Below are 15,340 nucleotides of genomic sequence, written 5' to 3'. Positions count from 1 at the left end.
TTATCTTGCTTCCTTTATTCCCCCGTTGTTGGAACATATGCTGAAATCGTTTTATAAGTTGGAAAATTATGTTTGAGGCTCATTTCTTGCCTCCCTTGTTGCCCCTTATTTTGGTCTCGGTTTTGGCTTCATGGAATCTGATTTTTATGGCTTTGTTTGGACCCATTTAGTGAATTCGATCTATCTGGAATACTTCTCTGTTTTGCTCCCTTTTCGCTGGATTTGGTTTGCCCCTTTGTGATGGGCTCGGTTGGTCATGTTCTTGGGCTCGGTTTGGGCTCCTTTTGGTGATTTATGGGGGCTGAAATGTTTTACTGTTGGGATTATTTCTTAGGCCTTGGTTTGCCCCTTCTGCTGGGCTCAGTTGGTTTTTTTTTTGGGTTTGGTTTGGGCTCCTTTTAGTGATTTATGTTGGCTTACATACTCTACTGTTTAGATCATTCCCTGGGGCTCAGTTTTCCCCTTCTTATGGGCTCTCCCTCTTGTTGCCTTACCCGTGAGCTGGAGTTTGGGGTTTGGTTGTGATTTGTTGCTTTATATGTGAGCTCCCTTTCAGGCTACCTTACACGTGGCTCTCCTTCATGCTGCCCTACCCGTGAATTGGATTTTGAGGGGTTGGCTATGATTTTTGTTGTCTTACCTGTGAATTTTAACTCATGACCTTTTAGTGGGATAAATTGGATTGGTAATTATCTTTTTCTATTACTTTGATTATGAATATTTATATGGACAATTTCATAATTGTGAGATATAAAAGAAAATGGAAGGAGCTTTTGATTAAAGTTGAAGTTGAAGGGCTTTGATAATGGCATGATTTTTGGAAGTATAGAAGGATGCTCTCTATGGATTGTTCTCCTATATTTTATGAAATGTAAAAGGCTCTTGAAGCTTCATTTTGGGATTAATATCAAATTAAATTCATAAAGGGATTTGGAAATCCGTAAGATTGACATTTGAAAAGGATATCCTTCTCGGGATTGATCCAATCATTTTTTTTTAACGAATTTAAACGTTTTAGACCGATACATTCATGATTTCATTTTAAGCTTCACTGATTTGACTTGATTTAAAAATGGATCGGTCTCCTTTTTGTTCATTTTGTTTTCCCTTTTTTTTTAACGGTCAAGTTAAAAATGAGAATTTCCGATTTAATTATATTCAGAAATGATTCATAATCTTAAGGTAAATATGAAAAGAGAAAGGAAAAAAAAATTAAAAATAAGATTTGGATTTTGATGTGATAAAACCTAAAGGGCGATAGAATAGTGAACCATCTACCGTTTCTTTTTGCATATGAAAGATAAGCATATGAAAGATAAAACTTTTGCATATGAAAGATAAAACTGTAAATTGAAAGAATAGTTGAGGGTTGGAAGAAAATGAGAGTTTAGATAACGATTAAGGACATGAATTGAAAGATCTGTAGACCTGCACTTAGGTTCCTTAAGTTTCGAATCAACTTAAATCCAACTACCCTAACTAGGTTTGAAACACACTTCACAACTCTTTTGTCAAAACTATAGGTTTACCCTCTAGGTTTTGGGAGCTTGATGGTGAGCTAAGCTTAATTTAAAGATGTTTGAGGGTTAGTTGAAAGACACTTCAAGTTTAAATTAAAGTGTAGGTTTCCTGAGTCTTAGGAGCACACCTTAAGAGAGTTTATCATCTTAATTTTCAAATAAACCTAAGAAGCCAAACATCTGACCCCAATTTGTGAAATAATTAGGACACTAGACACGAAGGTGCACTAGATTGTGATTCATGACTGATTTAATTAGATCAGATAATGAAATTCTTACCTTAACTTGGTCAAAACTGAAACCCAATGCTCCAGGATTTGAGTTTGTCTTACACTCAAATCCTCCTGGCAATTGGGGGCATCCCAATATCATATATAAATTTCTTATTCTTGGCCCTTTATATATGATATTGTATTTTATTTTATTTTATTTATTTGTCATTTTTCCTACGATTTACCTGTTTTTCTCAAGTCTTTTTTCAGGTCATATTTTCCTCCTTTACACAGCACATAATAGCTAAACTTAAAGGAGCAATGAACCTACCAGGTGTACAGGTTTAATTTATATTACAATATTTTATCTCAAAACATGTTATATTGTTTTCATAGCCTGTTATATTATTTTCTCAGCATATTATACTACTCTTTATAGCACGTTATACTCTTCTTTCAGCATGTTATACTGTATTTCCTCTTACTGTACAGTACATTGTTACTTTTCTTTCACGTTGCATGTTTTATTGCTTAGTTTTTGCACTATGCCTTAGTATAGGATAACCTAGTAGCTAGGTGCATGTTCAAAACTATACCAGGAGGTGCTACTATGAAGAGTTTGGAGCGAATTGTATAATTATAAGTCCTAACGCTTTAGGATTCCGAGGTTACCGTGCGATACGGTTTAAATCCTTCTATCTTTTTAGGTTATTTGCACAGTCTGATATTGTGCAAACATAAGTCCTAAATCCTAAATAATTTGCAGGATTGAAATATCAAATTACATCATTTCAAAGACATAAAGCCAAACAATAGGATAGTTGGGATTTCACCGGAATTTTCCTCGAATTTGTGATATCCCCTACTTTTCTTCCATTTGGATTCCTTAAATAATTGTTCCTATTTTGAGTCATTCTCATTTGATTTTCATATGTCTAATCGTGAAAACCTAAACTTTGAAATCTTGAAGGAAAAATCATCTGATCTTAATCGAGAGTTTTCTAAGATATAATTTTGCCTCTATAGGGAATCAGGAACCCAGATAAAATAAACTCTATCTAATTTTTACGTTATATAGGGGAACTTGTTGGCCTTTTTATAAAATATTTCGCAAACTAAAACAGAGTCACAAATTCTTTAGTTTATGTGATTGAATCCCTATTACAAGTGATATATTTATTATTTGGGATAAGTGTATTACTTGTACTATTGTATTCAATTATCTAAACTATTTAAAACGTGAGACCTGTTTGATCTCACCTATTTTAAAATTAAAATGTTATTTTTATAAATAAAAAAGGTTACATTTATAATTTAAATTATTTTCAAAAATCACAAAATCATTCACTTTTTCAAACTACGAAGTTTAAAAAAAAAATGGCCGACACAGCCTCACACAAAAAATTTTGGTTTCAAGAAGACAATCTTTTCCTACTGCTAACTCCCATGTATTTTATCGAGTCGATGTACTTCGGATCCCACATTTCACTTTTTATTAGTAAAATTATAGTAATTTCTTTTCTTATAGTTTACATCATATATGTTTAATATAAATTTCTATAGAATCGGCAATAATAAAAAAGCAAAAAGGATTCCTCTACAGCATATTTAAGAGAAGATTTTAACGAAGTGAGGCAGCATCACTATGATTGTAAATGTGTATGATGTAAATTTATCATTTTGAGGGCTGCTATTGTTCCCGTGATCCTGTTAATTCTCTGATGTTTAGAACATTCTGCCCTTAAACTCGGCAATCACCTAATGTCTTTGCTGTTTGTCTATTCCATTAAAATTTGGTTCAGTAGATGACCATGCCTCTTATAACATTTACAAGGAGCAATTTAGAACTTCCAGGTTATTTCAATTCTTCAACAATAAAAAGGCAAGTATTTTCTTATATATCGTACTCCACCATACATTAAAAGTAATAGTTTTATTCACTCAAATTTTCATTTTCTTAATGAAATCTAGAATTTCAACTTTAGTTACATAGATCGCTGTTTATTGTTCCATGGGTTGTATTTTGGTAGCGTAGGACTGATTCCATTAAGATTTAAGTTACATTTTCTGCCTTTGTTATCTCTTTTTCTCATGCTCATCCTCATTGATTCTTATACCCGTGTCTGCTTGCAATGTAGGTTACCCTTACAATTTAGACTTTGATTACGGTGCGCTATCCCAGCTGCAACATTTTTCCATTAATAACCTTGGTGATCCTTTTATTGAGAGTAACTATGGTGTCCACTCCAGACAATTTGAAGTTGGTGTTCTAGACTGGTTTGCTCGCCTTTGGGAACTGGACAAGAATGAGTACTGGGGTTATATCACTAACTGCGGCACAGAGGGGAATTTGCATGGCATACTTGTTGGGTAAACATTTTCTGCACTCTTTCATATCTTCCAAATAGCGTTTTATGCATACATTAATTGACTCTGCAGAAGGGAAGTTTTTCCTGATGGGATACTCTATGCCTCGAGAGAGTCCCATTACTCAGTTTTTAAAGCAGCAAAAATGTACAGAATGGAGTGTGTGAAGGTTGCCACTTTGGTCTCCGGCGAGATTGATTGTGCCGATTTCGAAAGAAAATTGCTTCTTAACAAAGACAAACCTGCCATTGTTAATGTCAATATTGGTGAGTAATTTTCAAGCTCTCCCTTCACCTTCTATTCCTCTCGATGGATTTAGCTGATATTTTAAGTTCATCCAGGAACAACGGTAAAAGGAGCTGTCGATGATCTCGACCTGGTTATAGAAACACTAGAAAAAACTGGATTTAGCGGCCAGTTTTACATCCATTGTGATGGCGCTCTATTCGGTCTTATGATGCCTTTTGTTAAACGTGTATGTTTGTTCTCTCTCTCTCTGTCTTTTTGATTCAAACTCAAACATTGATTATAACTTTATATGATCAACTAATGAACAGGCACCGAAGGTCACCTTCAAGAAGCCAATAGACAGTGTCAGTGTCTCCGGCCACAAATTTGTGGGATGTCCAATGCCCTGTGGGGTGCAGATCACGAGATTGAAGAACATAAACGTCCTGTCGAATAATGTGGAGTATCTCGCTTCGAGGGATGCGACCATCATGGGCAGCAGAAATGGGCATGCTCCCATCTTCCTGTGGTACACATTGAACAGGAAAGGCTACAAGGGCTTTCAAAAGGAGGTTCAGAAGTGCCTGAGAAATGCTCACTATCTAAAAGACCGTCTGGTCGAGGCGGGGGTGAGCGCCATGCTGAACGAGCTCAGTAGTACTGTGGTGCTGGAGAGACCTAAATATGAGGACTTTGTTCGCAGGTGGCAGCTTGCCTGTGAAGGAAACATAGCTCATGTGGTGGTGATGCCAAATGTGACCATTGAGAAGCTTGATTGTTTCTTGGATGAGCTCATTCGGTCTCGGTCAAGTTGGTATGGAGATGGTGAAAGCAGACCTCCATGTGTTGCTGCAGACATTGGGGAGGAAAATTGTTGCTGCGATGAGCACAGCAAATCTGCCAATTAGAAAAAAGGGCAAATTTTAAATATTGGATTTTGTAAATCTAGTTTCTCTTCAAATCCTTTCAGTTTTATCTTAAATCCTGAATTTGCAATATTTACTTAATCCGGATTTACAGATTTCAGTAAAGCTTTTAAGAGACGGCCCCTTTGAACTGCTTGAACATGTGGCTTGTGGCATTGAGACTTAACTTTTGTGGTGATCGAGGCAGTTTTAAACACTTCTGTGCTGTGGTCTTGCTTCATTGTTGTGTTATTTCTAACGTTGACTGATCTTCGGATTGTTTAATTGTGGCTTAGCATTGTAAGCGTTTGAATGGCCTCGCTCTTGCTTCATTGTGGTTCATTTTCTAAGTAATCAATACAAGCAACAAGATACATCGTTTCTTATTTGTTTGGCGCAACTAGAACTGAATTCTAAATGCATGTAGAATTTTCTTTTAGGAAGTGTGATTATAATTTTCAGGGGTTCACTTTAATTGTTTTTTTTGTTTTATTTTTTATTTTATTTTGTTTATTTTTTAAATTTAAACAAATTATGTTCGATTGTTTGATTAAAGTATGATTATTTTTAAAATATTTAAAACACTTAAAAGTTTTGAGTGTTTTTAAAAATGTTAATTAATTTTTTAAATGAAATATATATATATATATATATTATTAAATAAATATATTTTAAAAATAAAAATGATCATAAATAAGCCCTTAAGAAAACATGCTGAACTTAAGGCTGCGCAAATGATCGTCTCCATTGTATCGATTTAAAATTCATTAAAATAATTAAATCAAATCAAATAACATGTGAGATTAAGCTGACTCAAACAGAATTAAACTATAATTCCATTAATTTTGGATTAATCAAATTTCAAAATTGCAATTAAGATGTGCATTTTGTAAAGTCAGATTTATTGGTCATCACATTTCCTAAATCAATTAGTTGATGGATACAATTTAATTAAAATCTTTTTTTTTAATTTAATTTAATTTTTTGTTTTCCAAAATGATCCAATGGCAGATTCCAAATAATCTTTAAATTGGAATAATAAGTGATGCGTGATTTCATCAACAGAATCAAGTCTACCAAATATGTTCAATTTCATTCAATTTTTTCATTTAAACCGATCAATGCAAACCTCTAATTGAATTACCTGCCATGTATAAAAAATTAAATAATTTAGATCCAACTATGCCCTAGATTTGTTAATAATAATTGAAATGAATTGTTAGGTCAATATATTCTAATCGAAAGTAAAAAAAAAAAAATATTATATTTATTTGAAAACTACAATAAAATGACTACTCAATTTTAATAAATTTAAAATTTAAGATGATTTTATTTAAATGATGACTAATAAATCATAAGATATGTCTAAAATTTATGAGTCTAAAACTCGTGAATTCTGAAAAACATTCTCATTCAACAAATAGAATAAGAGTCATATCTCTCGGCCAAATTATCATCTAATTTTTTTCTTAATCGAAGAGAGACAGACCTTTATACGACACTGATCATGAAAGAAATTAAAAAAGCTGCGTATTATTATTTCCTCATGCCATTGGAAGATGACCAAACAAAAAAAGGAATGGGTCTAGAGGAATTGAAATTAGGGGCATTTACATATATAAAACCCAATTCTTATGTATTTTACATATATCACTATACTTTTTTTTTTTTTGTGCGACCATACCAATAACCTGGATGCCATCAGAACTACGCAATTAAGCATGCTTGGCTGAGAATAGTACTAGGATGGGTGACCTAAGAACTCATCGTATTGTACCACTCCATTTTATACATTATCATTATCGGTCTCAAGCCCGGATGTGAAAAGTGGAGGGTTGCGTTAGGTAATCAACAACCGGCATAAAATTTGTCTAAAAATCATAACATAAATCATGACTTTGCTTTTTTATATTTATACCACCCAAATTTATTCATATCAAAGAAGTACCACAATTTTAAACTTCAAAAAGTTAAATACACCATTCATATATAAATAAGACAACTTATACATAAAAATTGAAATTTAGGTGCTAGAAATACATAAAACATAGAATAATATGCATGTAAATCTTCCATGACAATAGTCTTAAACCAAAAAAATTGTTCTGGAAGGTTTAAACATAATAACTTCTGATTCAACAAAGACCAGCAAGTAAATGCAACCAAAAAAAAACCTGCTTCTCCCAACGAGACCAGAATGTAAATGCACATTTTCAGCAGAAACAAATCCATGTGAAAAAATAAAACCTAAATAAACAATTAATTATAAAGCAAGCACACCAGCTAAATAATACAATTATTACGAACAACTGCATGATGTCATACAAAATACAATCTTAAAACTATAACAAAATTATACAAATAACCTCATTGCCCTAACCACCAAAAGACAATCTGATTTGCATTTCAGATGTAATACAACTTGAGCTAATTCGTAAAAAGTTTAAAACTATAACAAAATTATACAAATAACCTCATTTCCCTAGCCACCAAAAGACAATCTGATTTGCATTTCACATGTAATACAACTTGAGCTAATTCGTAAAAAGGAGGAAATTCTTCAACATTTGATTCATCATTATTACATTATGTCCATAGAATCATGGGTGCTCCGGTCGCCGAAAGATAGTCCGTTCGATGGTGTCTGTAGCTGAGGCGAGTTGTGATGATGAGCTCGATTGTTGGTAACGGGAGCAGAAAGCAGCTGTTGAGGCTGATGATTAGGTTGGTTTGGAAGGTGTTGTTGGTGAGGGAAGAAAGGTGCAGCAGATTGCTGAAATCCTCTGTTGAACGGGTTCCCATTAACGTTTGAGATCTGCCCAGTTGCTATCTTGAGCCGCTGAACTTCCTCCCTTAATGCCTCGTTCAGAGCTGTAAAGGTCCAAAAAACATCATCACTGATATAATTTTTTACCAATAAGTTGAGTGTTACAGTTTACTAAAGTGTTACAGATCTACGCTCAGAAAAGAGAGCGGCCAATATTAAGTAGTAAACTATGGCTGTGAAAAAGGCTCCTCATTCACAAATAGCTGGTGTTTGATTCACTTAATAGCCAAACGAGCTGAATGCGAACAGTTTTTTTGAGCTCGAATTAAAATTAAGCTGAACAAAAATAATTTTTATTATTTTATTGCACTCGGCTTATTTTGGCCGGAGTTAATTAAATAATTAAATAAATAATATTATTATGACATTTTTTGTTGATTCTTTATGTTGTATTAAAAAAAAAGTTTAACTTTTCTATTTTAAAATCATTTAAGCTTAATGCGAGCTGAAATAAACAAACAAATTTGAATCGAGCCGACAATGAACATATTATTTACAAACCATTTTGAATTTGTTTATTTCAAACAAAAAAAAAATACTCAAACAAGCCGAACACGATAAGAACTGGGTTCGCTTGTTCATCTCATTTACAACCCTATTGATTCTCAAAATAAAAATGAAAGAAAATAGCAATTTGTTAAATAAATCATTTCCTCTGGGCCGATAGGCAACAGACTAGAGGACGCAATAGAATGCAAAACATGTGACAAAACCTGATATAACTATTTGTTAATGAATCCTATGGAGAGACTAGTAGGCTTTTGCTGTCTGAGAGTCCAAAGTTATTAAACATTACCATCCCGGAGATGAGCCTGCTGTTCCATAGACTGCAACCTCAACTTCAGTTCCCTATTCTCAGTAGTTAAACCAGTCGTGTCCCTCTGCAATATAGATAACAGGATCATCATAAGCATGAGATTTTATGCTAATAAGAAATTCAATTTTAAGAGAAAATAGTGTACTTTTTTTTTTCATGACATGTCTACATAATATCCAGTTGCTGTTAGAAGATAAAATATTATAGCTTGTTGCATCATATTTCTATCTCAAATAACATAATCATTCTAAAAACTATATATCCAAAAAATTATCACCAATTTTTATTTGACTACTAGACATACAGCAATCTATTTGTTAATTTCCAAATACAATAGCTTAAACATTCCAAATATCTTTGAATTTTCTCCCTTCTATGTATTTCTTTAGAGATCGTAATATTTAATTTTCATATAAATCAGCTTGAAACTACAAACTCTCATTTTATCCTCCTCCCAATGTCCGTCTGTATTGAATTAAGATTTTACTCTAAATTCTTGTCTGAGTACGAGATTGACATGAGCTAAATTCATAATGAACATACTATTTTTTTCCAATCAATCATTTTTTCATCTCTTTACCACTTCACAGTGCTCGACAAAAAATATCCTAAACCATCCGTTAATAGCTATTCTCAAGTACTTTCAAGCTCCAACAATATCTACTCGGCATCTCCTACAAAAAATCAAGATGGTAATTGCAAAACCATCCACTTCCAGCTTTGATTACTTGAATACCTTACCAAGCTTATTTTCATAACAATTAAAAGAGAACAATTTTGCTCAATCAGAAATTCATTCTGAAAGCTAAGGAGTCATTGGGATCATTTTGTTCTTTGTTTCCTTTTTTTTTATTTTGTTTATCTTTTGATTGAAAATAAAACATGTTTAGCATATTTAATTAAGAAATGATTTTTTTAAAAGCACTCAAAATACTTGAAAGTTATTTTGAGTGTTTCCAAAAAATTTTAACTATTTTTAGAAACTAAAAATAAAAAACATCTAAGAACATATTTTGGCCTCTATCGTTCCTTTTATCTAATAAGAGTCAATAAACTCATGAGTTCTCGACAACTTCCTATCTATCCAATTTCATCAACTCGCCTAATTCAGAATTCCTCCAACTAATTAAGTTTGATGAACTAACTACCTTTTGAGATTTTCTATTGTTGTCTTTTGGAATGTTCTCCGCTATATAAGCTTCGGATCACAATCGATATTTTTATTCTCCTTTTGAACCTCTATGATAGATATACTTTCTTAATGGAAAATTAAAGGAAATTCCCTATTAGCTTTATGATTATAAATAAGGGTGGGATCAGAGGGTAAGAGAAATAATTGATACTTAAATACAATTTTTTAGTTATAATTTCCATTCATACTGCAAGAAATAATTGATACTTAAATACAATTTTTTAGTTACAATTGCCATTCATACTGTTTGTATGATCTAAATCTTCAAATGGATTGAAAATTTGAATAATTAAGAGAGATGTTATCTCACTGTACAGACGAAAAGCGTCTTTTTTGGAGTAATATTCTTACTCTTGTTTTACTGTTGTAAATTTTATTACTAGTTAATTTGTATGCGTCACTTTAAGGAATTTTAAAACAATATAATTTTCAGTCTGCATGAATTTCAAAATATCTATTATAGGGCATTCTTGATCCTGAATTTCAAGATATTTTTTCCAGTAGACAGCCATTAAATTTTGTTACGTTGGCCCCTAGCCTAAAAGCAAATTGGTCTTTTGTACGCCTAAGGGCAATTTAATATTTATTATTATTGTTATTGGGTATAAATAGGCTTTTTATGTCTAGGATTAGGTTTATGCATGAGATTGAGTGGTGAGTCTTGGGTCTAGGATTTGGGAGAGATTTCCAACCACTCAAGTTGTAGGAATTGGGAGAGAACGTCTACCTCTCAAATTGTAGGTATTTATCTTTGTATTATTATTGAGTTGTTTGATTTACTGAAATAAATTATGTTTACCCTAACTTTTTTCTGGAAAAAAAACGTGCCTATTTGAGGTTACATCATATCAAATTGATATCAGAGCAGTCAGTTCCCACCTCTGGGAATCAAAGGAAAGAGAGTCATGGCTTCGATCCACGACGTGACAAGGAAAGCCATGAACAATTTCTGCGGAACGACAAATCCTACACACTCGAGAAGCTAATAGAGATACAATCGGCGATCAAAGACAAAAATGTCACGGGATGCGTCGCGGCGTACATAATAGCGAAGGGAAGCAAGGGACGGGCCACAACAGTTGCGATGGCGGCTCCTGCGTGACCAACGCTAGAGATATAGTTGCAATTACAGTTATTGAGGAAGGCAATGACGGGCTCGCGGCTCACAGAAGAAGGCAACAACATACTCACGGCATACCGAACAACGATTTCTTTGTGAATCGTCCGTCACAGGGAAGGCAATGATGGGAAGCAGTATACAGAGACCTGAAACTCCCATTCTTCTCTTCCTCTCGCGCTGTCTAAGCGGTCGAAGCTAGCTGGGAAGGCAACGGCGGGGAAGCGACGTACAAAGACCCGAAACTCCAGTTTTCTCCAGTTCTCGGGGCGTCCAACACTTACGATGGGATCACGACTATAGTGACGCAATTCAAACTATCGAGCATGCGCGTATCTGTGCTTTATTTCAGCAGACATGATTTTTGCTACTAATTTCAACTTACATATATCATTTCATGTATGAAGCTATTGAATTTCAACTTATTTGTACCGATGTTATTTAGATCGATAGCAGGCATACGTTCTCGTGATACGGACACGCGAATCAATCGACGAGATTTCAACACGCACGTGTTTCCACGTTTTGTGATAAAAAAAAACTTTTTTGAGAGTGACGACAGTAAAAACCGGATGATTTAGAGAAAAAATTTAAGGAACAGATAAGCCAAATTGGGTCTAGGATAAACGAAAAATTCGCCACCACAGAGGATAGGTTTTCTTCCTTGGAGAACCGAATGGAGAACCAATTGGAGAGCATGGGGGAAATTTTGAGAGATGTTAAAGAGGCTCGTTGAGATGCAATTCAAGACTCTGTTGACGGCTCAATTTGCAAAATCTAAAGAAAAAGAGATCGAATGAGAGGAACATAATAAAAAAAACATCCACCATCATGAATGTCCTCTCAAGGCTCCAATTGGAGATGTATTAAATATTTATGATGGAGGCGGTTGGGTTGAAATATGAAGAAAAGATTATGCAAGAGGGATGGGGAACAAGGAGAAAAAATTAGAGAAGCATGATATGGGGGGAAACAACAAAAGAAGAGGAATCTGGGGTGTAGATATTAAAGTTAGTGAGTTGAAAATGCTGATCTTCGAGGGGAAAGCCGCACATGGGTGGGTGTATCAGACAGAGCCATACTTGGCAGTGACGGGGAGGAGAGAATCATGCGGCAGTGTTGTGTTTGGAAAGGAAATATCTAGCCTTGTTTTAGCTGAGGGAGGCTAGATACTCAATCCATTCATCAGAGGAATTCAAAGATTATTTGTTAGACCGTTACAGAGCAATTCAAAAAGGAGACCTACACGAACAATTCAATGCCATGACTCGGGAGGGGATTATCATTAAATATAGGGAGAAATTTGAGCTATTGTCAAGACAGCTTAAGGGGATTTCTGAAGCAGGATTAGATGAAAATTTCATGAAGAGCCTAGAACCCAATATACGGGCATCACTCCAACCATTGAAACCACGGGAATTGAGGAAGACGATAAAACTAGCTTAGATGGTGGAGGCCAATAATCAAATGAAGAAGGCTACCGGGAGCAACAAAGATGAAACGCCGTACCGAACTGTTGCAACCACGACAATACCAAAAGTTCAAACAATGGAAATCTATATGCGGGTTGCACGAGACACAAATAATGAATGACTGGGAGCAATACTCAAGCTCTCAAAGAGACAGATTCGGGAGAAGCAAGCCAAGGGGTTATGTTTTTTGTGTGATCAGAAGTTTACCTCAGAACACCGTTACAATGATAAATAATTACAAGTTCTCATAGTGCATAACGAGGAGTCAGAGAATGAAAAAATAGAGATAGCAGAGGGGGACATCCTCATCTTATTTAATTTCAATTTTTACGATTGTATTAGAATATCAACTAGATGCAGGAGATAATCAACATCAATTAAAAAATAACAAAAATATGTGATTCAAAAGAAAAAAATTTAAATTATGTAATGCCAATCAACTCCACTTCTATTATGAAATCTCAAGCGAGTTCTTCTAGAGGCAATCCTTCTAATAACCTTCTTTAATTTTCTCATCAGTACCATTTTCCGACAATATCCTTCTTTAATGATTGCACCACAAACTGTTTTTTATCTTATGCCCTTGAACAACCTCATTTCTTTGATTTATTGATGATTATTGTGCTCTTCCTAGATTGATAGTTGTAAGTGTGATTTTCCACCTCCTTACTGCATCTAAAATTCTATCACAATATTTGCAGATAAGAGCGAGATCAAGTCTTTTGTGTGATATTTTCATGTGATCGCATTCTTATGTGTAGCAGCAGCATCAGTTTTTCACAATCAATTTGATAGGATGTTCACCTCCATTCTGCTGCCCATCAGTTTTTCACGATCAATTTGATAGGATGTTCTCCTCCATTCTGCTGCCTCTTGTTGACCTCATTTTTAGTGAGGTCTAGTCTTCCTCTTAGGGTTTAGGATTTAACCTTAGTAATCTCCCTTCGACAATCTTAGAACCTTAGAAATGGAACCCGCCTTGTTCTAGAAGTCCAACCCACTTCTGTACCTTTTTGGAGTTTCGCGTGTGTGGTATCGACTTCTAGCACTTAGAAGAGCACTTAGAAGGGTGAAACCAACATGAGGAAACCCAAAAGGGATCCCTATAGGACCTTCCTGAGCCTTAGGGTGGCCTTCTGCACAATTTGCACTCCCGCGTGCACAAACTTCGCAATTCGGAGAATTGGCGCCTTCGATCGCCACAATTCACATCGCTTGCACCGTTACCTATCGAAAACTCGAATAAACTTTTTGAAACAATCAATCGCGGGTCGAAATTTTGTGAAATTTGAATTTTGACGCGTTTTTGACTCGATTGTCGACGATGTCGTCCGAGCGACCCCGGATGATAAAACGGACTGCACCGGCACGTCCGGTGAATAAATCGCATATGATTTAATATATATATATATATATATATTAATTTATATAAACCAAATCCTTCCTTTCCTCTTTAAGCCCTAAATCCCTAAACTCACGCGCCCAAGCTCTGCCTCCCTTCCCTCTCCCGTTCGCGTGTCTGGTCTTTCCCTTTCTCGGTCTCGAGCCAACCGAGCTCCTCCTCCTCCACGCGAGAGAAAGTTGACTTCTCATTCATCCTTGCCCGACATTTCTGCCCGCGGCCCTCCTTCCCGAAGCCGTGTCAGTCTCCCCGGGCTGTGTTTTTTCCTTTTCTTGGTAGTTTGACTCCGGGAAGCTTGCTCCCTGGTACACTTGAATGACAAACTCTCTCTTCTTCCCGATGCTTCCCTCGCTGGCACTAGGCTCGCCGCTCGGTCCTAAATGTTTTGGTTGCTTCGCCTTCTGTTCCCTCGCTGGCACTAGGCTCGCCGCTCGGTCCTAGATGTTTTGGTTGTTTCGGCTTCTGTGAGCAGGGAATGTTTGGCTTCGCCTTCTGTCGGCAGGGAGCACCTTTTTCTGCTTTGGCCCGATTCGAGCGCCGTGGATAGGCCCGATGCGAGCGGCGTGGATAGAGGGGTGATCTTCTTTCTCTTCCCCTCTCTTCTCTGCCTAAAAACATAGTTTTTTTTGAAATTTTTGGGGTTGTTGAAAAAGTTTGCAAAAGAAAAGCGGTAGAAATTTTTGGCTGTGAGAGAAACTTGGCAAGGAGATTTCTGTGAAAGCATCTCCTTGATGTGGTCTCTTGTGTTGCGGTGCTTTACATTTTACATCAAAAAGGTACCTCTTCTTCCCCCCTTTTCTTCGGTGCCCTGTTTCTTTTCGGTTTTCCTCTCTGCCGAGCCTTTGAACTTGGCTCTGTTGGATGATACAGCATGCTAGTTCACTTTAATTTCATATATTTTTGAGATATTCACTTTAGAGGGCATGTGTGAAAGATGAAATGTGAGCATGTTTTAGGAATTAGACTTGGATATTTGCTTAAAGTGATGGAGATATGACATGTTCTTTGTTTATCCTATCATATTTATGTTGGCAGCGATTTGGATAATTAAAGCATGGCTTTAGAACAATTTTACTCCTCTTGCAAGCATGCTAGAATAGGGAGATTATTGCTTGCCTCATTCCTAAATGTGTTCTTACTCATTATTTATACATTTGTTATATGGGAATGACATTTAAAGGCGAGAAGATGTATATTTCCTTCTCCCCTCCCCTTCCGCAATGCCTTGCTTACTTGCGGTTTTTTTCTCTGTCGAGCCTTCACTTGCTCGGGTAAGAGAAT

The 15,340-nt window shown here is 35.5% G+C and overlaps 2 protein-coding genes across 2 annotated transcripts in view; one reads left to right on the top strand and one right to left on the bottom strand.

Moving 5' to 3' along the window:
* LOC110026535 (serine decarboxylase 1) overlaps positions 1-5,603 on the top strand; it is a 14,279-nt gene extending 8,676 nt beyond the window's left edge. The window contains exons 3-6 of the mRNA XM_020727504.1: positions 3,871-4,102; positions 4,172-4,365; positions 4,441-4,574; positions 4,657-5,603. Of these exons, the coding sequence (XP_020583163.1) occupies positions 3,871-4,102; positions 4,172-4,365; positions 4,441-4,574; positions 4,657-5,235 (1,139 nt within the window). The 3' untranslated portion in view covers positions 5,236-5,603. The remainder of the gene's footprint in view (positions 1-3,870; positions 4,103-4,171; positions 4,366-4,440; positions 4,575-4,656) is intronic.
* A 1,913-nt stretch (positions 5,604-7,516) lies between these two features.
* The window catches only part of LOC110026533 (transcription factor VIP1-like), a 27,362-nt gene continuing 19,538 nt past the window's right edge, over positions 7,517-15,340 (bottom strand). The window contains exons 4-6 of the mRNA XM_020727502.1: positions 8,856-8,940; positions 7,706-8,103; positions 7,517-7,598 (exon numbers count right to left, since the gene is read on the bottom strand). Of these exons, the coding sequence (XP_020583161.1) occupies positions 7,814-8,103; positions 8,856-8,940 (375 nt within the window). The 3' untranslated portion in view covers positions 7,517-7,598; positions 7,706-7,813. The remainder of the gene's footprint in view (positions 7,599-7,705; positions 8,104-8,855; positions 8,941-15,340) is intronic.

The sequence above is a fragment of the Phalaenopsis equestris genome, unplaced genomic scaffold (assembly GCF_001263595.1).
Source record: "Phalaenopsis equestris unplaced genomic scaffold, ASM126359v1 Scaffold000376, whole genome shotgun sequence".
In the NCBI taxonomy this organism is placed as follows: Eukaryota; Viridiplantae; Streptophyta; class Magnoliopsida; order Asparagales; family Orchidaceae; genus Phalaenopsis; species Phalaenopsis equestris.
Note: the sequence above shows the minus strand (reverse complement) of the source record. Positions and strands in the feature narration are given on the sequence as shown.